Source organism: Zeus faber (assembly GCF_960531495.2).
Source record: "Zeus faber genome assembly, chromosome: 8".
In the NCBI taxonomy this organism is placed as follows: domain Eukaryota; kingdom Metazoa; phylum Chordata; class Actinopteri; order Zeiformes; family Zeidae; genus Zeus; species Zeus faber.
Window position 1 is genome coordinate 10,330,166 of NC_137195.1, and position 21,542 is coordinate 10,351,707.

At 43.9% G+C, this 21,542-nt stretch overlaps 3 protein-coding genes across 3 annotated transcripts in view; 1 reads left to right on the forward strand and 2 right to left on the reverse strand.

Moving 5' to 3' along the window:
- The window catches only part of LOC307233880 (uncharacterized protein), a 27,882-nt gene extending 22,776 nt beyond the window's left edge, over nt 1-5,106 (forward strand). The window contains exons 28-31 of the mRNA XM_080005338.1: nt 1,951-2,076; nt 2,264-2,368; nt 2,474-2,554; nt 2,948-5,106. Coding sequence (XP_079861464.1) covers nt 1,951-2,076; nt 2,264-2,368; nt 2,474-2,554; nt 2,948-2,977 — 342 coding nt within the window. The 3' untranslated portion in view covers nt 2,978-5,106. The remainder of the gene's footprint in view (nt 1-1,950; nt 2,077-2,263; nt 2,369-2,473; nt 2,555-2,947) is intronic.
- A 160-nt stretch (nt 5,107-5,266) lies between these two features.
- Nucleotides 5,267-10,227, reverse strand: LOC307233820 (casein kinase II subunit beta-like). Its single transcript, XM_080005251.1, has 7 exons — nt 10,168-10,227; nt 9,591-9,666; nt 7,199-7,301; nt 6,956-7,071; nt 6,769-6,844; nt 6,476-6,665; nt 5,267-5,918 (listed from the first exon to the last, which is right to left on the reverse strand). The coding sequence occupies exons 2-7, from the start codon at nt 9,660-9,662 to the stop codon at nt 5,849-5,851; spliced, it is 627 nt and encodes a 208-aa protein (XP_079861377.1). The 5' UTR covers nt 9,663-9,666; nt 10,168-10,227; the 3' UTR covers nt 5,267-5,848.
- A 3,927-nt stretch (nt 10,228-14,154) lies between these two features.
- Nucleotides 14,155-20,214, reverse strand: LOC307234488 (allograft inflammatory factor 1-like). The gene is made up of 12 exons (XM_080006224.1): nt 20,182-20,214; nt 19,817-20,101; nt 19,453-19,713; nt 19,241-19,345; nt 17,357-17,382; nt 17,155-17,240; nt 16,280-16,359; nt 16,129-16,190; nt 15,889-15,955; nt 15,752-15,793; nt 15,401-15,566; nt 14,155-14,347 (listed from the first exon to the last, which is right to left on the reverse strand). Exons 7-12 carry the CDS (start codon nt 16,296-16,298, stop codon nt 14,257-14,259), a joined length of 447 nt encoding a protein of 148 aa, XP_079862350.1. The 5' UTR covers nt 16,299-16,359; nt 17,155-17,240; nt 17,357-17,382; nt 19,241-19,345; nt 19,453-19,713; nt 19,817-20,101; nt 20,182-20,214; the 3' UTR covers nt 14,155-14,256.
- Between the last annotated feature and the right edge of the window lie 1,328 nt (nt 20,215-21,542).

Genomic DNA, 21,542 nt, shown 5'->3' on the forward strand with positions numbered 1-21,542 from the left:
TCTGCTCTTCCACTTCAGAGCCGGACATTTTTTTTTCCTCGCCGTCGCCTCTCACGGCTCTCAATTTTTTTTTCTCTTCGGTTTCCCTCGCATTTTGCGAACTTCTCTTTTAATAGACTTTTTTTTTGTGTGTGTGTGAACTCGACAGGACATGTCTGTGGACGTTTTTTCAATTTTTCATTACTGACGAGGCACTTTTTGGCTTTTTTGGCTATGATGTCACTTGCGTTTCTACACTTAAGGCGACGAGTTGTCGGCAACTTGTCTTGCCGAGAGGAGTAATTTAGTAGTTTCGTTGTCCCACTGAAACCACAGGAACTCTCCACTAACTGAAACTGTGACTTTCATTTTAGTGTGTTCACTAGTTCATACTACTAATACTATGTGATATTAACTGGATCGTACTTCAGTCCATTCTTTGTAGTGGTATATAGGTTTATAGTAATCCTTGCCATGGAAAATCATGAGGCAGCTTTAATATTAGCATTTAGTCATCTATATACATCTCTGTTCTTCACTGGTATTTAGAAAGGCATTGTATGTCAATCCCAAGCGATCTTATCCAAACGATCCAAGTGCATGCCTTTTAGACGACAAATTTTAACCAAAGGAATAAAAATAGGAAAAAAAACATTCCATATATTCAGTAAAAATGATCTTGCTTGTTTTTTATTTTTTTCTAAGGAGCCTGGAATTTTTGTGTTTTGAAATGTTGGCTTGTTTCTATCCTTTCATATATGAACACATGGCTGTCTACTGTGAATGCTCCACGTTGTCGTAATAAAAGTCAGAGACTGAAAGGAGTGTTTGGTTCAGACGCTTTTTACTTTAAAGCGCAATAGTAAATTGGTAGAAAAAATGGAAAAGTTTTCGTTCACGACGTCGTCACGCAATAACTTCATCTCATGTCTCCTTCTAGAGTGTGTGTGTGTGTCCCCTGTGGGACGGTTCAGACGCTCGGGCCGAACACGAGGAGACCGGCTTGGGTTCGGGCTCCTCGGAGGCGGCCAGTCCCCCCGTGAGCCCCGAGCCCGGGAGCCCAAAGGTAGCATGGCGGCCCCTAGTGGCCCCGCCGGGCCGGCGTCGCGTAGCGGGGACGTGGGCGTAGCTACCGAGAGCCCCTCGGTGCCCGTCGTGGAGGTGGTGGTGGCTAAACTGGCCCCTCCCCACGTCTGCTCCGCTGTGGCTAGAGGGGAGAGCCGGGGGAAGGAGGAGGAGGAGGAACAGCAGCAGGAGAAAGAGGAGGAGGAGGAGGAGGAAGACTCGTCCGAACCCGAGTCGGAGTTTGACTCTGGCGGGATGGGTGGATGCTCGCCAGCCTCCTATTTTGTGAGCGGTGGTCCTCAGGTCGTACGCTGCTTCCAGGTACTCGCCCCCCGTACCCCCACCCTTCCCCCGCCCCGCCTCCGAATTCCCCGGGAATGCTGATCTGCATGGCCTCCGAATGACTCCACGGCTCGCTCACCTCTCTGCAACATGTTCCTAGAACCCAAAAAGTCCAACAAACTGGTAATCAAAGGGAGGCGCGGCCTCATTGGATCGGCATGTTTTGAAGCGGGGGAAAAAAAAACCCACGATGCTGCAGAGGCGGTGCACGGTGTTTTTTTTTTTTTAACAGATCCTCAGCCATGGTGACGGGGTTGCCATCGTGCTGTTCAATTCATTCACGGGTCGATGAATTGGTGACTTCCTTCTTTTCTTCTATCCGCCCCCCCCCCCCTTTTTTTTTTTTTTAAATAATGATAAGCTGGTGGTGGGAAGGAAAGAAGCCGTGGCAACGTAGACCACGCATCTGATTAAACCCAAAATAACTCGCTCGCCGCTCGGTGTGAAATGATGTGACGGGTGAGAGGAGGGTTTTCCCACCGGGGGGCGGGCGAGGAAGCGTTGCGCGGTGCGCGGTGTAAGGCGGGCGCGGGCGTCTGACGGGGCTGTGCTCCCCCTCCACAGCCCCCTCTGGTGCAGACCCACACGGTCACCATCTCAGCCGCCTCCTCCAACTCCCTCCCCGGCGACGTCTCCACCACGGACGTCCCCCTCGTCCCGACCAAGGCCGTCACCTATGAGTCTGCACAGGTAGGGGACGTTGCCACGGAAGCCCCCCCCACCCCACCGCCCTCCCGGTAGCAAAAGGTTTGGCTGCCGGTTCTGGGCGGGTCAGGCCGGGAGCTCCAAGCTGCTCATAAAGCCCTCGCTCAAACCCCCTCCCGCCTCCCCCCGCGCCCCGAACTGAGCTTTATCCTTGTGTTTCCACCACGTTCAGGGGGAAGTGGACGGGGCGGACGGGGAAAGCGACGGCACGACCCTGACCAGCACCAGGTCCGAAACGTCCAGCGGGACCACGGTGACCACCACTCGTATCTCAAAGGTCGGACGCGGCGCTCTCTCTCTCTCTCTCTCTCATTTTGGATTTGGTTTATTTGTCCTTTTTTGGGGGTCTCTTAACTTCTTTTCCCCTTCCCTTTTTTGTCAGGTTGTGAAAAGCGGACTGTCAGAAACCCGCGTAGAGAAGAGAATCGTCATAACGGCGGACTCCGAAGTTGACCAGGAAGAGGTGACGATGGCCGCGTGAATATCGTTCTATTTGAAAGGCACATCGAGGGGCCGGCGGCAAAAGGGGCGAAAAATTGAGTTTCGTTTATCGTCTGAAAACTCTTGACGAGCTCTTTCAAAGCTCTTTTTATGGTTTCAAATGTTGAAAACACAAAGGCGTTTGTACGATTGTAGTTTCAAAAAATGGGTTCACATAAGCCGAACCGATATTAAAGTAAGTGGTGCTCATATGCTGTGATTGAAATAATGCTCCTGTATAATTCTGAAAGGTATTCTGTTGGTTTCGCCCCTTTTGCGCCGAACATTGGAAATATTTAGGATCCTGATGTTGGGTTTGGCTGCAGTCCGGCCCGGTACTTCCCTTACAAACCAGTCCGCCTTTTGTGTCTTGCAGGGAGGTGACGGTGGGGCGTCGGCCATGTAACTCAAGCGCCTGCACCCGCAGCTCCACCCGACTCCAGCCACCCACTCCCGACTCGGCCAAGGTCCCCGCAGCAGCTCACACATAGTATAACTACACCGTCTCCCCATGTGCACCCAAATGTAGTGGATGGCCTTAGATAAGACTTCGTAGATGATTTCCTTTATCGCTCTTTAATGCGAAGAGCCCGACTTTGCTCTCGCTTTTAACCAGATTTGCTCATTTCATTTGTCGTCCGGTGTTAAAACACTTTTAACACATTTTTATTTGGCGAAGAAACTGGCATTTTCTTTACTTTTGTTTGATGTGCTTTAGGGCTGCACCCGACTCAGAATTTTTTCGGTCGAATGGGATTCGTCTGTTCGATGCTACTATTCGACTATTCGCGTACGCGTTACGCATGGTGCTTAAAATACATCTAAAACAAAAACACACAGTTTTTAGTTGTTTCATTTTGGGGGAACGGGAATCGCGGAGGCGCGTCCGTGTCTTCTAACGAGTCCAATAGTTAATCGATCGGGGGTGGCGTCGTTCTCTTGGACCGATTATTAAAAAAAGAAAAAAAAAAAAAAAAAAGAAAAAAAAAAAAAAAACAGTTCTTGTTTAATCCTATTATTGTAAATGTGATGACTGACAAAAAAAACAACTACTATTCAACTTGAATCCCCATCGACTGACGACTCGGCTCATTGACGTTCAAGGGGCAGCCCTATTATGCTTTTGAATCCTTACCTTGGAAAAATGACTAATATTCCATTTTTGCATTATGTTAATTTTATATGAATACTTTTTTCTTTTATTTTTTTTATCGTGGCCTAGGCATTAATATTTTTTTGAGTTTATTCTGAGAAAACTCCTTGTTTACTTGATTTTATTTTCTTGTGAGGAGCAGGCATTTTTATTTTATTTTTTTAATGACTTACCTCACTTCAATGTATGAGAACAAAAGATGGTCTGTGCTCAATTTGGACACTTCAATGCTCAGGTACAAAAACATAAAACGAAAATCAAATTTTTCTTTCTCCACAGCTAGAAAACTTTTAGTAGCCTACACTTTATTGTAAAGTTTGAATGAAAAAAAAAAAAATATGATATATTTTTAAATGCTTCTCTATTTTCTAGAATTGACACTTTTGCAGTGTTTGTACAAAAACGAGGTCTGTTAAGTTATTCCTATTCCATCCGTCTCGTATCTCATTCAACTGGAGGTTACAATAGCCGCAAAATTTCATGAATTCAAAAACGTTCAAACTCCCATCATCTCACCCGACATTCCTGAGTCATTGTCTTAATCGTGGAAACTACTGAACATGAGGAACTTCTCAAGGTACACTCGACATCCCGCACCACAGCTGTGACCACTGCCCTCCGTGCGACGTCTCCCTTTTCACTCGCATGGGTTTGTGCTTGGCGAAGAAAATTCCAAAACAAGCTTTTTTTTTTTTTTTTTTTTTTTTGGGTCTGTGAATCTCAGGTTTTGATATAATTTTGTCAGACGGACCTCCCTTATGATTGTAACAGGAATGTTTGCATATTTATATCCATCCCGACCTTTTCTTAAATGTACGCAGAGGTGAAGCGTCACAGGAACCCGGCGTACGAGAGGCGGGGGCAGCTGCCGTGGGCGTGTCTTTCCTGTCACAGGGGCACAGTTGTTTTTTTTTTGTACATGTTCTACTATACAGTAATTTATTTGTAAAGTAGCAACTTTAATGTGATTTGTTGTTCTGTGATCTTCTGAAACACGAGCCTGTTTCCGGGCTTTTTTTCCCAGAGACATCGTCACGTCTTTTTTGCATTTCTTAACATCTAAGCTTAATGAAATAATTTTTACATCTAGAAAAGTAGGATATTCAAACTCGCTATTTCCTGCACTTGTGTAGAGGGGGGGAAAAAAGCTTGAAATGGAAAACCCTTTTAGATAGCTTGTTTAATTTGTATTTTTTTTTTTCGAACACGATATGACAGAGTTTGTCAGTGTAGCTTTATATGGAGTCTTAGAGCCATTTTCGTGTGGGACAAAGTAGAATTACACAAAATAAAAAGATAGTTTGTAGACTTAAGAAAAAAAAGTTGCTTTCTTGTGACTCATCCCTGTCTTTTCATGAAAATAAAATATGCATTAAGTTGAATATAGTGGGCTTTGTGTGTATATTCAGTTATTTTAGAGAAACATGTAATGTTAATGCAAAAACGCTGTATCTGCATTTCACACGCCAACAAACAGTAAACGTAAACGCACAACCATTCATTCAAGAACTAAGTCAACACACAAGAAATGGATGTTGCTTGTTTATAAAACAAACAAAAAAAACCAGCCTGATCCTTGATCATTTACATACATTTTTGGTATAATCACTGATGCACTCACCTTGATGGACGTAAACTTTATACACAAACACATCTGTTCTCGGGAACATGCTGATGTCACTTGATACAATTAAAACATAATGGCTTTTATTACGATCACAGACTTTCTTTTTTTAAATATACTGTATTATTGAAAAGGCAGGCCGTTCTGAGGCGAGTGGCAAACATTGTTACATCTTAATATTTGGAATAAACAAATAACGCAAGCTAGAGATTTGTAACAAAGCTCACATTATCACTGAATATCAGTATTTTTTTCTTTAGTCAGAGGAACCTGCCCTTAAAATATGAAAAGTACACAGCTTGGTAATGTAAGATGGGTAACAGGGAACCAAACATTTGACTTGTTTCTGGCAGAGGGTCTCACCACATGAGACATGTACTTGTAAATTGGAAAAAAAATGATTTATATTTACCTTTACTGAAATGGTGAGTTCTGTACAAGCCTTTAATGACATTACACTGTTATCACCGTGGACCATAGTAAATACTAGCGCATCGTCTTCACTGCGCTCTGGAAGCCGCCTGGAGCTGGAGCTGATAAGCCATGGGATGGATCTTGAAACCATACAGCCTAGAAGAAAGGTACCACAGGGGTTATTGATCTTCTCACTACATAAGACCACTCATTAAAAAAAAAAAAAAAAAAAATATATATATATATATATATATATATATATATATATATATATATATATATATATATATATATATATATATATATATATATATATATATATATATATATATGAACATTTCAAGGGGGTGAGTTGATCCCCAAAGTGTAATTGGTTACGACAAAGGACAAAGCCAAACAAGTCAGAAATTAAGTTATAAAATGCATTGCTCTCAAGATGATTCCGTTGACACTCAAGCATGGAAAACCTCCTTAGTATTTGACACCATAACCACCTAGTAGATCCAAGGAATTGACAAGGGAACGACTGTGAGCAAATTTTATTTTTAAAAGTTATGTCCGCAAAACATTTCGTACAAACGTTTAGGATCCCTTCTTGAGGGTCAAGGTATTTGAAATGATATCCAAGAGACACTTGGGAATACATACAGGATATCGTCCTTCCAACCCATTCCACGCCTTTTGCACCAACAAAGACAGAATGTGTGAATAACCTTGGCACAAATTGTTTGGCTGGTCGTTTTGGCCGATACTCCGGGTGCACCATGAAGAGCATGTGGGGGAAGCCCGTCCCAAAATAGGCCCCGTCTGTGTGGTGGTGCCGTGAAGACTTTGGAGTGTAGACGTCCATGCACTTGGGGCAATAAAGTTTCACCATAGCTTCTCCTGGGATGTCTGACAGACCTGCGGAAGAGCATTGAGGTTAAAGAATGGGTTTTGTAAAACAAGGTTAATATTGAAACATATTTTGGGTGCCTTTTTAGGTAAAGGGAACGGAATGACTTACCAATGGGAAGCATAGGCTGGTTCTCACAATAGACTCGTGGACAATAGCCAAAATCTCCTTGTTGATATTTTTCCAACTGGAAGGATTTTAAAATTACAAATAATATATTTTGTGACCAAACTATATAGAAACAGCACGAGAAATCAACCCGAAAAGAACGCTGCATCGACTCAGGAACGGACCGTACCATCTGAGCGATGCCTCGGTTTGTGAGGATGTAGCGAGCGTGGATGAGCCCGTAGAGCATCTCCGCGGCCTGCTCTATCAGGTCGCTCTGGTTGGGGTTGTCTTCGAGTTCCTCATCTGCCACGCGGGGAGGGACACCAAAATCAAACTCAACAGTAAACGTATGGGCCGTCGCATTTCACAGACGCGCGGAGAGGGGGGGGGCGTAAGTAGGTAAGGACGGCCCCGTGGGCGGCGCTCTCACCTGGCTCTAGGTCCAGGATCATGTCCAGGGCTTGGCGATAGTGCGGCACCTGTTCATTCAGACCCGTGAGGTTGAACTTGTCCTGTATGTAGTCCTCGTCAACCTGCACGGGAGGATTAAGGAGACTGTGTGCACGGTGCGGCACCCCAAGGCACGAAACGACGCACCGCTGCAAACCCAAAAGGGGCCGCGAGGCTGGAGCATCGCCTAAGATCTTAAAGGGATTACACAGATCTCGCACATCAAGGAGGAAAAGAGTTAAAATTAGGCATGAGCCTCCATGCAAAGGCGCTGTCTTGTTTTTAAATTCCCATTGAGAGCTCTAAATTGATTAATAACAAACAAATATTATCGAACCCAGTGGATCAGCGGCTACAAGTTAAGGGGTGCGTTTGTGTGTGTGTGTGTGTGTGTGTGTTCGGTGCAACCATGAGCATCTTCTCACGTAGGCTCTGCTTCGAGGTGTGGACACTCCAAGGTTGCACTGAGCTCACATCGTAATCAGAGCAGCCGGGCAGGCTTTGCATTGTATTTGTGGATCTAAGGGGTCAACACACACGCGCACACGCGCACACACACACGCACACACACACACACACACACACACGCGCAGCTGTTAAATCCAGTGGAACGCACATCACCAAACCACAACCACGTTATAGGTCAACAACCACAGTTGGACTGGCATCCTCCTTTCATTCCTCTAGTTGCATGCCGTAGACTTGCAAAAATCTCTATTTTAGTCAACCGAGGTTGATTTGTTGGTCATTGTTAGTTTTATTGCATATTTTGTCACTACTAATGTATGATTATTTCCTATTTGATGTGTGCTGCTCTAAACAGCACACTTTCCTTGTGTAACCAAGGACGATGGAAATTAGCGCTTGTGTTGCAAGATCAAAATTGCAAGGCTGTACCAATTCATCAATTCCAGCCTGTATAGGAGCTCTGTGTTCATTAGAGATCACCTTTCACACTGAAAGAGAGAAACATGACTAGGCCAAGATAACAAATACATAAAGACAATTGTATGTTTTTGTGAAATGTGGGATTGTTCTGTTGTAAAAATGTACTGTGGCAGGAAAAAAAAGGTTGGGAAACAAAAAAAATGACTTAAGAAAACCCTCTTAAATATCCTATGTTATGGGTAAATGTCAGTCAATAATCTGTTATAGAAAGATGATAATCTGAACTGGGTGCACTCAGGTAGGTCTGTTGTAAATTGCACTTCAACCCGTCATTGCTGTGCTTTAATTATGACTTTTTAGCTTTTAACTTATATGCTTTTATATAATATATTTTATGCCTGGTGTAAAGGACCCTAATTTTCCCTTGTGTACAAATACACTTGCCTTGCCTTTCTGTAGTTGCACTCTGTCAAACAATAATTGACTACAACATACACTCGGGTACCAAACAACGATGAATGACCAAAAAGAAAAGCACCCTCCAATATATCAAACATCATTTTGAGGACGAGAATGGGAGATCCGTAGCCTGGCATCGCCAGACCAATTCGCAAATGTGTATTAGTCTCGAAGCTCTCAGTTCCTTTTCGATTTCCGAGGGGCGTTATCAACCGCTGTAGACCAAAATGTCTCTGGACGCAATTGGATAGACCTATGACCAATCACAGCATTGTATAGACCTACAACCAATTAGAGCATTGGATAGACCTACAACCAATCAGAGCATTGGATAGGCCTACGACCAATCAGAGCAACAAAATGTGTGACGTAGTGCTGAGCGAGTGAGTCGGTAAGTTCAACTTTTACCAAATCCTGTCAGAAGTGAGGCAAACATCTTTTTATATTTAATCAAAAAAAGCTTTAAGTGCCGTTGTTTGTTCTTCGTTTAGAGGAAAATATAGCGTCCAGTTAGTTTAATAGTCACATCAGCGGCAGCCATCTTGGTAAGGTGCCTCACCCGCTCTCCTCTGCGTCACCATCGTATCAACCCCGCCCCATATTAGATAAACGCCTGTGATTGGCCCCACCCTGGCGAGGTCGTGTGGAAATCCGTTTGAATGGGAGGGAGGCCAGACGTATCTGCCACAGAAAATGAAACATAAGCTCCAGATTTGTCTGGCACCCAGGATAGGAGACGGACAGATCCATCCAAAGAGTCCAGCGTGGATGCATCAGGTTATGTTCAGATTGGCTCATTCCAATGACAAAGCCCACAATCGAGGGGTGAAAGTGGAGCCAAGAACCTAAATAAAAGATTATTTGTCACGGGTAAAATCTTCGCTCCTCTCCAGCGTTTTGGACGTGTTGTTGCACAAGTGTATTTACCTCACATCCAAGTTGAAACAGATTGATCAATAAACCTTGCCCCGTTTTCCTCGATGGGTTCGACTTTTAATTCAGCAAAACGGGCCAAGTTCACAAACCTCGCAGAAGAACTCGTTCCCCCTCAGTCCACAGAACCAGGAGATCCAGGACACCTCCTCGGAGCTGCTCATCTCCCTGCAAATCACCATAACAGCACCGCTGAGCAACAGACATTTGTTTAGGATACAAGAGAGCGTCCACATTGTCCGGTGGTTAACCCCGGCAGACACAACTTGTTAGTCCAACAGTAGTTATAGTTTGGACTAAGATTGAAAAGAACTTGGCGTCAATAACTCTGTTTATGACGTCATTAGGAAGCGCAAAGGGCTTATTTTTACCCAAACGCACCGAGCCCGACCCCACACACCCTCGTCCGACCAACACGACACCACTACACGCAGCACACGCCGGATTTTAACCCAATTCGTGGATATTTAATTTACCTCGAGTTTGCCTCGAAGCGCGATGCTGTCCAACTGTTAGCTTTCTGGTGCCACTAACTTGCTAACTACGCGCTAGCTAGTCGGCTAACGTTGGCCTTGGTTGTGACGATATTTAACTACTGCCCGTGTCGAACATGTGTGGGTTTGTCTTTTATTAAAAGTCTCACCTCGGACCGCAATCAGCTGCACTCACCCGTGTGTTAATACATTTACTTGCGAGATCCACACCGGTTCACGCTTTCCTCCCACACACACACACACACCCCCACACACACGCACACCCCCCCCACACGCGCGCACACACACACACACCCAAACCCAAACAAACAACTCTTCCGGACTGATGACGCAAGCAATTACTCGCGGACGATTCGTTCGTAGTGAGCGAAGTCTTTTTTAATGACTCACAAACTGAAAATAATAACGAAAGACTAAATAAACAAATAAATAAGTAGATAAAAGTCCAGGGTCTTCGACGTGATTCATATAGCATGTCGCCTATTCACGCTTTCACGTTCCTCCGAGAGAAATTTGACAGAAGCAAATTGTTTTTTGTTGTTGTTTTTTTTTGCGATTCAAACTTTTGTATTTCTCTGCTAAAAGGTTATGTTAGAATTGGGCTGAAAGAAAATCCGGGGTGTATTTTTTTTTTTGGGGGGGGGGGGGGGGGGGGGGGGGGCGTTTTCCTGCTTATACAGGTGGTTTTGACAGCCCAACGGAGTCTCGTTCGGAAGTCCCGCCTCGCCCACCGCGAAACCCACTGAACCAAACGGAAGACTCTTTTTTTTTTTTTTACCTGAGTGACTCCTCAGGAACCGAATCTGAAGAAAGAGTCGAAGCTCTCGCAGGAAAACCCGCAAGACGCCCACCACGGTGGAATATAGACGCGAATTCCATGTGTGTGGGTTTTGTTTCAACTTATAGTCATACATTTCATTCTTAAAGGGTGAGATATAACAATGACGCGATTTAATCAACTCGTACAACATACAATTTGCAAATGAAGTGGCACTGAGGGGTTTGTTTGTTTCGTTTAGTGCTGCGTTCCTTCAGGTTGGAACTCGGGAAAATCGGACTCAAGGGCGCCGTGTTGTAGAATTTAGCAGCATCTGGCGGTGAGCCAGCCAACTGAACACCCCAACCCGCCCCCTCCCCACGCCGATGCAACATGGCGGCCTCCGTGGACGAGACGGTGGCCGCGAAACTTGCGAAAAGCGCGACCGGGCCTCTCCAGAGCCAGTGTTTGGTTTGTCCGTTCTGGGATACTGTAGAAGAAACATGGCGGCGCAACATGGCGGCCTCCGTGAAGCGTTCCCGCTCCCCATGTGGCTCATTCAAAGGCAGTGTTTCTCAAATAGTGGGGCGCGCCCCCCTGGGGGGGCTCGGAGCGAGATAGATATATGAAGGAGATATGAAGTGCAGATAACAAACCCTCAAGAGGCACCATGGAAAAATATTTAACAGGGATGAAAAGAAAGGCGGAGAGAGACGGAGATAATGAGACAAACGTAAGTCTCCTGAAAGCTAAGACGAGGAAATATGACGAAGCGTATGTAGCGCTTGGCTTCACTGTGACTACGGTGGGAGACGAGGAAAGAGCGGTATGTTTACTGTGTCTAAAAAGGTTGGCAGCGGACAGCATGAAGCCAAATAAATGAAGGTGTCACTTAAAGACATCACACCCCAATCACGCTGATAAGCCGCTTGAGTTTTTTCGGCGAAAACGTGCCGAATATTGCCAACAATCGTCCCGCTTTGTGAATGCTACTTCAGTAAAGCAGCGAGCACTGTTAGCCTCATATAAGGTGGCGTACCAAACTGCTCAGTGCAAAAAACCCCACTCCATAGCAGAGGAGCTGGTACTGCCTGCAGCATTAGACATGGTCTCTGTCATGCTGGATGACGCAAGCGCTGCAAAAATAAAAACTGTCCCTCTGTCCAATGACACTGTCGCCAGACGTACATAAATGACATTGCTAGCAATCTTAAAGAACAGCTGGTAGATCAACTCAAAGACAAATGTTTTGCCGTACAGTTCGACGAAGCAACTGACCGCAACAAAGACTGTTTGTTTATCGCTTATGTACGTTTTGACGTGACAAACTCCCCGTGTGAGGATCTACTTTTTTGTAGATATGCAGGAGATGGAGCCACAGCTGAAGAGCTATTCAAAATGCTGGACCTGCTTCCTGACTGAGAATGGGCTAAAGTGGGAGAACTGCTTTGGTGTTTGCGGTGATGGTGCACAGACCACGGCAGGGATGAGAAAAGGACTTGGGGCCGCTCATCCAGAAGGCCTCACCCAACGCTGAGTGGACACACTGTGTTATACACAGAGAAGCACTGGCATCAAGGCGCCTTTCCTCTGAATGAAGTGAGGTTATGACTGACATTGTAGGTGTGGTCAATTTTATAAAGACCAGACCACTCAAAACAAGAGTCTTCTCTGCGATCCGTGAGGAGATGGGAGCTGAACATCAAGCTGTGCTGTTTCACAGTGAAGCAAGGCGGCCGTCACCAGGAAAAGTCTTGTCCCGAGTTTTTGAGCTCAGAGAGCAGATAAGAATGTTTTTGGAGCAGGGGCACAAGTATGACCTCGCAGAAAAAATTAGTTGATGAGAACTTCCTGGCAAAACTGGCCTACCTGAGTGACATATTTGGAACGCTATATGAACTAAATCTACAGCTTCAAGGGAAAGATAAACACCTCCCTCAGGTCACAGACAAGATCCGCTCTTTGACTCGAAAGCTTGCAATGCGGGGCAGGCGACTTGATGAAGGAAATACTGATTCATTCGAGAACCTGCATGAATTTGTTGACACTACTGACTATGATGCCACCTCAGTGATTCCATATATTAAGGAGCATATTTCATCACTGATGGGATTCTTTAAAAAGTACTTCCCTGAAAACAGTTCCCAATATGACTGGGTGAGAGATCCTTTCAATGCACCAGCTCCAACAGGTTTCAGCTCTGCAGAGGAGGACCAGTTCATTGATATGACGTCTGACTCCACATTGAGACTGAGGTTCACATCACAGACGCTGAGTGAATTCTGGCTGAGTGTAGAGAGGCAGTATCCACTCTTAGGGCAGGGGGCCGTGGGCATTCTTCCTTTTGCAACATCTTATCTTTGTGAGACTGGCTTCTCTGTCGTTGCCGCACTGAAGACCAAGTACAGGTCCCAGCTAAACATTGAGCAGGAGCTGAGAGTTGCGGTATCATGCCTCAAATCCCGCTTCGAAAAGCTGTGCACTGCAAAACGTGCTCTTTGTAGCCATTAATCCTGACTTCCTCATTTTGATAAACAAAAATCTGCACAAATTGTTTTATTCATTTTTGTTTTATAGGTCAAAGTGTTTTATATATTGTGCTCCTGAGTTAATGTTGCTGATCAATTTGAATTTGTTATTATTTATTGATTATGTTTAATTTTATTTTTTAGTATCAGATGGTTCAAAGTGTTTCATATATTGTGTTCCTGAGTTAATGTTGCTGATCAATTTCAATTTATTTTTATTTATTGATTATATTTAATTTTATTTTTCAGTATCAAATGGTCAAAAAATGTTTACAGTTTAAATAAGGGTTGAAGTTTTTTTTTAAATTTCAGGGAAATTGATGCACTTTAAGTCTTTTCTGTTACAGACTAAAAAACAATGTTAATGAAGTTTTTCTTTGTTGTAAGTTGATCCATATTTCTTTCTTTTTTCTTTTTTTGTTTTCTTTAATGTTAATAAGGATACAATGTTATGCAGAGGTGACTTATAACAATTTTATAGACAAATGATACTATTTACAGTCGCGGCAGAGAGTTCGGGGGTGCGCGAAATGTTTACTTCTTCCGAGGGGGGGCGTAACAGAAAATAATTGAGAAGCTCTGTTCTAAGGTAACGTCAACGCAACGATTCTTATTTCCATGAGAGTATACACTAATTAAAACCTACTTATGAATATTATATTGTATTTTTGCCAAGTCTGGTCCGTAAACTCTACACACTGCACCTTTAAAATCAAAATGACTGGAATAAAGTTATTTTGTTTTGTTTTGTTTTTTAAAATAAAGTCGAAATAAGATACATTCATGTCAGGCTGTGTTTTGCCCATCTCAACCATATTCTTTTAATATTATTTTTATATATACCTTTTCCAAAACATCCCATCTTAATTGTAAAATAAATCAAAAGCAGATTTATTTTTATATTTTATCGATATTCAGGCTCTGGTTGGACGAAGATCAACGATGAGGCAGAGGGAGCAGCAGTTTGGATGTGATGCCTTCAAGGTAGGTCTGAAATGGACCTGCGAGCGGGTGGTGGTCCGACCGCCTTTTGCTCCAGCGACCATTTCTTTCTTTCAAACATCAAGATCCTTAAACATAAAAAAAAACACATATCATCCAGTTAGACAGCAAGAGTGCAATGCAAAAACATTTCAGCACCAGATAAGTTTCACCAATCTAAGTCAGTGTTCTGCAATCTAAAAAAAAAACAGACTTTATATCCCTGTTAACAGGTCCATCAGGTGTGTCCATCAGTGCTTTATAGCAAAGTCTATTTAAAATGATAACCCGTAAAATTATAAACAAAACAAAAAAAAATCCCATATTTGATATTTTTCTCATATTTATTCAGCTGGCTCTCCATGAAAAAAAAAAGTCATGTATTTGATTGATACTCGTGCAGTATTACAGTGTCGTGTGTCCTAATTTCAACAAATTCGACACTGCAGGTCCTTGGGTCACCAGCAATACACCCGCCAAGTGTGAAGTAGATCGGATGACTGGTAATCGAGATAATTGAAGGACATACATGAGCACCTTGTGTCGATTATGCACATTTTAGTATTTTTAGTGTTTTTAGAGCTCATTGTGCGTAATTACCGGGTGTCAGACATTTCACTGCATATATGTATGACGGTTTGTATATGTATGTGACAATTAACCTCTTGAACTTGAACATAGACAAATTCCTTCCTTCATAGTTAGGTACAGTATGTGCTCTTCTCTATGCTGTTTCTGTTGTTGGTGGCGGGGCCCGCCTTTCCCAGTAGGAATACACTAAAGCATTACTCTGTCAAGCGCAATAAGTAAATAGCAGCGGCGCTGAAGTCGAGTAACCAGTATAGCTTGTTTTGGTCGGTAAGCTGTTGATATGGATGAACATTTACCAAAAAAAAAACAGCACCCTCGAATGAAAAAAAAATCTCCCCACCACCTCAAAGTGACCAATTAAAAAAAACCAATCAGACAAATCAATCACAAGAAGGCTTAGATTCAACAAAAGAATGTGAGCGACGAAACGTTTGCAGTTCTGAATGGAATCCCGGGACAATCTGAGTACTTCTGAGTATTAACTGTTTAATTCCCCGATACCAGTCTTACAAACACGGGTCTAGGCTGGGCCTCTGCATTTGCATACTCACAGCTTTAAAATTCCATTCCTCTTCCCCAGCATCATTGTGAGGAAGTCTTCGTAGCCGATGGTGTTGTGCCTGGTCCCACCAGACACCTCAGAGATCATCTTTTTTAACTCCAAGTGAGTTTTGGCAATGCCCAGCTTCTCCATCATATTTTTCAGTCCCATTAAGTCTGTGAACAAACAGTCATATAAAAAGTTATACATCCCTTAAAACCTGACCGGACATTTTCTTCAAAATGTGCCCGTGAAATGGACTACATCGCAGGCCACACATAACTTGGAGACAATCGGTATTTACTGTAGCTGGAGTTTAATGCCTATTCTCTACATCATTTAATGGAACTTGTTTCTTTACCGATGTGTCCTTGGTCGTTGAGATCGAATTCCATGTATTGTTCTGTAAAGAAATCAAAAATTGTGAAATTACTATCGGAAACATTTTTTTTCCCAACATTTGTTTGTTCATATTTGTTCTTTTTTTTAATCTCTTACTTTTGAACACTTCAAGATTTGAGGCGAGTTCTTCTTCATCTGCATACCGCGTATCTGAGAGAAAATACTTAAATGGCGGGAGATGATGAATAAATACAATATAAAGCTCTAGGCCATGATGACAATGATGATTATCATTGCAATAATTGTGTTATTTCTGCTCTTATTTTATAAGCTCGTCCATCAAATGTCTCTATTCTGATCTGCTGAAATGACCTCGTCTCGAGCGGCTCGACGTACCTTGTTGACAGAGTTAAGTTTCTCCTCCTGTTGAGACTTGAGAAAGCCATACGCCTTGCCCCCTGTGGAATATGCAAACACAGCCTCTCACATTTATGGTTTTCAGAACGGTAAGATAAATCCACGGAGCAGGGTTAAAACTAAAACTCACCTTGCATATTTTTTGCCATTTCTGTCCTCGATGGCTACTAATGGCACGACTCCAAAGTCAGAGGAAGTGAGACGGTGTCTCTGTAAATTGTGTGAAAAGGAAGTGGCTTGGTCGTAGTCAGAAAATGCCTTTCCGTGCGTGATCCTTTGACATGTCGAGTTGAGTTACCACTGAGTTTGTTTTCCAACACGCAAGCGCCGGAGGCCAAATAGTCGCAAAAGTTTTCACAAAACATCTTAATATCTGCATAATGAGGTTAAGACTTACTGTCTGCCGGCATCAAAGGTAAGCGGTAAGGTGGAGTCTGACAAACGATGTAAATTACAGACTCCAAAAAACAATGTAGATCTGCTGCTTTTGACCCCCCCTGGGCACATGGTATGACTGGTCTGATCTGATTTTCTGTCTCCTAAAATGCAGGGGCGTCATTAGGGGCGGGCATCCGGGGCTTCAGCCCCATATTTGTTACGAATAGCCCCCCGATCTGAATGATCCCCTCCTTCCTTTAGGCGACATAGGCCACCAACTGCGCCCCAGGGCCATCGGTCACCGAAGCAGAGTGCTTCTACTTTAGGTGAAGGTTATTTTATTTTACTTGGTTTCCTAATGGAACGAGTCAAGCACCGTGCGTAATGGGGACAGGAGGGCAGCCATGGTGATGTTCATGGTTAACAGCTTGTATTCCTTATTGAAAAACTATTTTCATCGGTGCAAAATATACTGTCAGATCTTTTCAAGATTGTTTCTGACAACTACTGCCACCAGATCCTCATCAACTCCACAACAAGTCATATAACCCCTTTTTTAAATATATTTTTATTTCACTTTTGGGTCATTGGGTCAATGTGGATCAGTGGATCTGTAACAGATCATACACAGTGTAATTGGAGGTCACTGCTTTGCTGCTTTGCTGCGGTAATTCTTCGTGATCCAGGTCCTGGATGTCTTCGTATAAATGAGTCTATTAAAAGAAGCATTGGAGTTATTACATCATATTTTTACTCATATCATCAAATCATTGCCAACCCTTTTTAGAACACACATAAAATAAGAATTGAAGGCACTGCCTATTCTTACCATTCCAATTCCCGCCAGTTCATTCCCTATAGAATAACAAAAAGAAAGTTCAGCTATAATTAAAAAAAAAAAAGTTTAAACTATTATCAATTAAATATATATTCTAAAGCAGAATATTTTGTTTATAATTTTTGGATCATAAAATAGAATGTAACAAAGATTTGTTTTATGATATATGTCAATTTTTTTAACAGACATATGAGACAATTCGCAAATCTGTGGTGTGTAAAAAAAACAAAAAAAACACGGGACAGTTTGTTATTCCCTCGAGGAGAAGACAACCCGGCCGGTGGCCCCCAGGTGGTTTGAGTCTGAGCCAAGTCAAGTAACATTTATTTATAGAGCACATTTAATAATGACAAGGCCACAGGCTCGGCAAGTCCTTCAAGTCGGCATCAGCATCCTCCCAACAACAGGGACCAGGCCATCAACCGCCTGATGCCACTCTGCCGGACTCTAGCGAGGCAGCCAGAGAAGAAGGACCACTCTGTGGACTTTGTGAAGAATATCTTTCGCAGTGGACACGCCGAAGCGGTGCCCATGCTGAAAGATGACATTCGGCGGATGTTCTGCGGCACCTCAACCCAGGCAGTTGGTGCCGTCACATACCTCAAGGTGGCTAACGCAGAAGCTCAGACTGAACCTGAACTTAGCATCCCCAATCTCGAGCACCCAACTGGACCACCCGACAAAGGCTTTGACCTTATTAACCCCGGAACCGATGGGGAGCTCCACCCAGAGGTTACTGTCTGTGTCCTGCGCCTTTCAGGCGGAGCTTGGCGGTGCGCGGTTCAGGAGTTTCTTCATCTGGAAATCTCTCTCAAGAACCATGGCCCGGCTCTCACTCAATCCTTCACCCAAGCATCTGAGAACAGCCCTTGCCGCAGCTGGGACGTCCGCAGCAAGCCTCTATCTAAAGAGCGGCTCTACCCTCAACCCAGGGTATTCGACCCTGGAGGGTCTGAAACCAGAGGAGGACAAACGGTAAACAGCAAGCGGTGGACAGGCATCTTCACGTGCATGAACTTACGTGCAGTGCACATCTAAATGTTGGCGTCAATGGACTCCTCCAGTTTAGCCATCAGAGGCCCTGTGGACCAGTTCAGGTCAGACTGCAGAATCAGCTTTGTGGGCGCCTGCAAGGAGCTCCAGATAGACTCCATCGGCCCCTGGCGACAAGCAAGTTGAGAACTACCTGACAGGGTGCGGATGCACATTGCAGTTCAATCCCCCACACTGTTCAGACATGCGCAGCACCCACCAGCCCACTCGGCCACGGTGGTTTCGACATCTTACAGATGCCAGGCAGGGAGTGTTTTCCGCCCCGAGGCTGGGAGTTCCCGTCAGTCAGATCAGGTCGCAGAGCCAGTCTAACATCTCTTCCATCAGCCTCGTCATTGCCCTTGAAAGCGCAATCTGTGAGTTCATTTATGTTATTGGTGCATGCATACAGTCTGTGGAGTGGAGCTAGTGGAATGGAGCTATGACAACGTATTAACATGGTTATTTACATCTGCATAGAGACTGATCCTTAATCTGCATATTTCTGTACTGTTCCACAGTTTTACACCGCTTTCATTAAAGATTATCAAAAGCGAGTTTCTGTCTCCGGTATTTAGCTCGCTGTATAGCCATGTACGGCTACACGCGGTGAGGGCAGAAGAGGTTGACCAAAGTGCTGTACAAAGAATAAACAAATAGAAGCATAACAGACGATAACGTTAAAAAAGATATATAAGTAGAAACACAGCATCAAATAAAGCAAAGCAGGAAAACAAAGAAAGCCAACGCAATGTAAAAGTTGATTAATCTGTGTTAAAAGCCAGAGGGTAAAAGTGTTCTTTCACCAGTGATTGGTGCCCTGTTCGGGAGCATGCACCCTACCTGTGTCCTGCCTGCGGCGTTTCTTCACATATATGTAGAGTCCTGCAGCAAGTCCACCCAGCAGGAGTCCGAGAGGGGGCACCAACCATGCAAAGGCCTGCGCTGCTGTTAAAACGGAATGATTATGCTTTTCTTCGAGTCATTATCGGTACCAGCGTGTTCTTTTATTCATGCGTGTGAATGTTTGCGAGAGAGTTGCAGGTATCACTTACTGTTGGTCGAGGGCCAAGTCTTTGAAGCCACTACCGCTCCCTCTCTCGACACGGAGCAGACAATCGCGTCGCTTCTCCGCGGCAAGTCTATTGCTAACTTTAAGACCAAGGTGTTATTTTCTGTATGAAAACTATTACTCCAGTCATACGGGCCACTCCCATCCCAAGTTAGATTAAAGCCCGCGTCGCATTTGCTCAGAGCACAGGTTAGCAGACAGGTCAGGTTGAGGTGGCCTCCCCCTGGTTCATACTCTGCAGCGACTGCAAAAACAAAGGTGTAAATATGTATTTCTTTATTATTATTATTATTACTGTTTTTTTTTATATGATTTCAGAATGAATGTTGCAAATTTTAGACGCTTACTGTCGAGGGTGTGCAGTCTGACTTTGCCGAGCACCTTGTGCGGTTCACCATGGAGGGAGCACCAGTAGTCTCTCGAATGCAGAGGCTTGACTTCGCCGATGACCATTGCAAAATCTCGATCCACGTGGTACGGCGGTGGTGGTTCCTCCCCCGCAGCGATACGACCTGCGCGCGGCCTCCCGTCCACGTCCCACCGCGCCCGGCTCCCCGAGGCGAGAGGGGAGGTGCCGTTGCAGGGAAACGTCAGCGACTCGCCCACGGCGGCAAACACTTCTTCAATTCCATCTGGGTGAAAGGGAGCAAAGTGGTGGCTGCGGCTGACCACGCAAGGAAGAAATTCTACCTGCGAGGCGGGGCGCCAATACCTTTAAGCCTCGTGGTATAACTTAAGGTGGTTTTTACCGCCTCTTCCTGACTTAGTTGGCATTTCCATTTCCTGAGATGGTCTGTCGCTTTCACCTCGATGATCAGTTTACAGAAGCACTCTGTCACCCGCTCCAGTTTGAATCTGCTTCCTTCCAGAGGCGTGTCGGCCTCGCTCAGCCACTCGAGACGTATTCCTGGGTGGTTGCAGGACGCGAGTCCAAAGTATGTGTTGAGAGAACAATGAAGTTCTACCATTCTGTCCTCCGCACTGGCCTCCTTTTCAGATACTGACGGATAAGGAACACACTGGTTATTCCCTTTTTTTCGGTATCGGGAGTTCTGCGGCGGTGGGGAGCGGCTTACTTACTTTGGAGGATCTGAAGCGAGAGCCCCGGGCTGGATCCCCCGACGCTACAGGAGTATGTCCGTGCGTCGTCCACCTCCAGGTGATCGATTTGTAGAGAACAGTCTGCGGCCAGTCTAAGACGGCTCTCCGGTCGCACTGCCACGCCGGCCTTCACCAATGGAGTGGGCATGTCCCCGCTCATGTTCCAGCCGACCGAGCTGCAGGATGTGATGGAAGCTATGGGGCATGGCAAAGTAACGCTGCCTCCCACTGCAGCAAATATCACCAAATGATCTGTATGGGAAGATGGAACATTGAAGCAACACTGTGTAACTTTTTCTGACCTTAAAATAACAGCTTCAGAAACATTTTGATGGTACACTGACTTGTAATGCCTTTCTGTGTGTGTAGTTGTAATGGTCCATTTTCATTACCACCTTATTACAATATATCTAATTAACACACATCAAAAGTGATTATCTTCTCCAGTCATCTGTCCTCTATGTACATTCTACCGAGTTTTCGATTATTAATAAAATAGCGATTGTGAGCCTTTAAATGTAGGACCTTTTGTGGTGAAATTTGTATATGTTGTATTTTATTAATTGTGGTATTGAAGTATAACAAGAAATAGAAAATGTAACAAAATTATATAATAGATTTGCCCCAAAGTAATAATTAATATTTATATAATATTAATAATAAATTAATTACATTATTTATTATATTAATAAAATATGAGTGCATGTTTTTAATCTTGACAAACACATCTTAAATGGACACTCGTTTTAGATAACAAGTTAGTTCAAAGCGGGTTACAGTTTAAGGTGATTTAATCTCAAACATAAATGGTCCTACTGATGGTTTATTTACAGTTATAGTTAATTTTATTTTATTTTAATTTAATTTCCAAGTACTGCTCCCACCTTACTTACTCAAGAAGTTGCCAATATATGTTATTTTATCAATACAATGTTTTACAGCTTATGTGTTTTAATTACAGTTTAATGGTGA

What these genes read in the sequence shown, in the direction of transcription:
- LOC307233820 (XM_080005251.1), bottom strand. Translation starts at nt 9,662, where the DNA reads ATGAGCAGCTCCGAGGAGGTGTCCTGGATCTCCTGGTTCTGTGGACTG. An exon ending in CCAGCCTATGCTTCCCATTG is followed by an intron (nt 6,666 to 6,768) that starts GTAAGTCATTCC and finishes GCTCTTCCGCAG; the next exon opens with GTCTGTCAGACATCCCAGGA. An exon ending in GCCAAACAATTTGTGCCAAG is followed by an intron (nt 5,919 to 6,475) that starts GTTATTCACACA and finishes CCTTTCTTCTAG; the next exon opens with GCTGTATGGTTTCAAGATCC.
- LOC307234488 (XM_080006224.1), bottom strand. An exon ending in CAACGACCAAGGACACATCG is followed by an intron (nt 15,567 to 15,751) that starts GTAAAGAAACAA and finishes GTTTGTTCACAG; the next exon opens with ACTTAATGGGACTGAAAAAT. An exon ending in AGGAATGGAATTTTAAAGCT is followed by an intron (nt 14,348 to 15,400) that starts GTGAGTATGCAA and finishes TTTATGTTTAAG; the next exon opens with GATCTTGATGTTTGAAAGAA.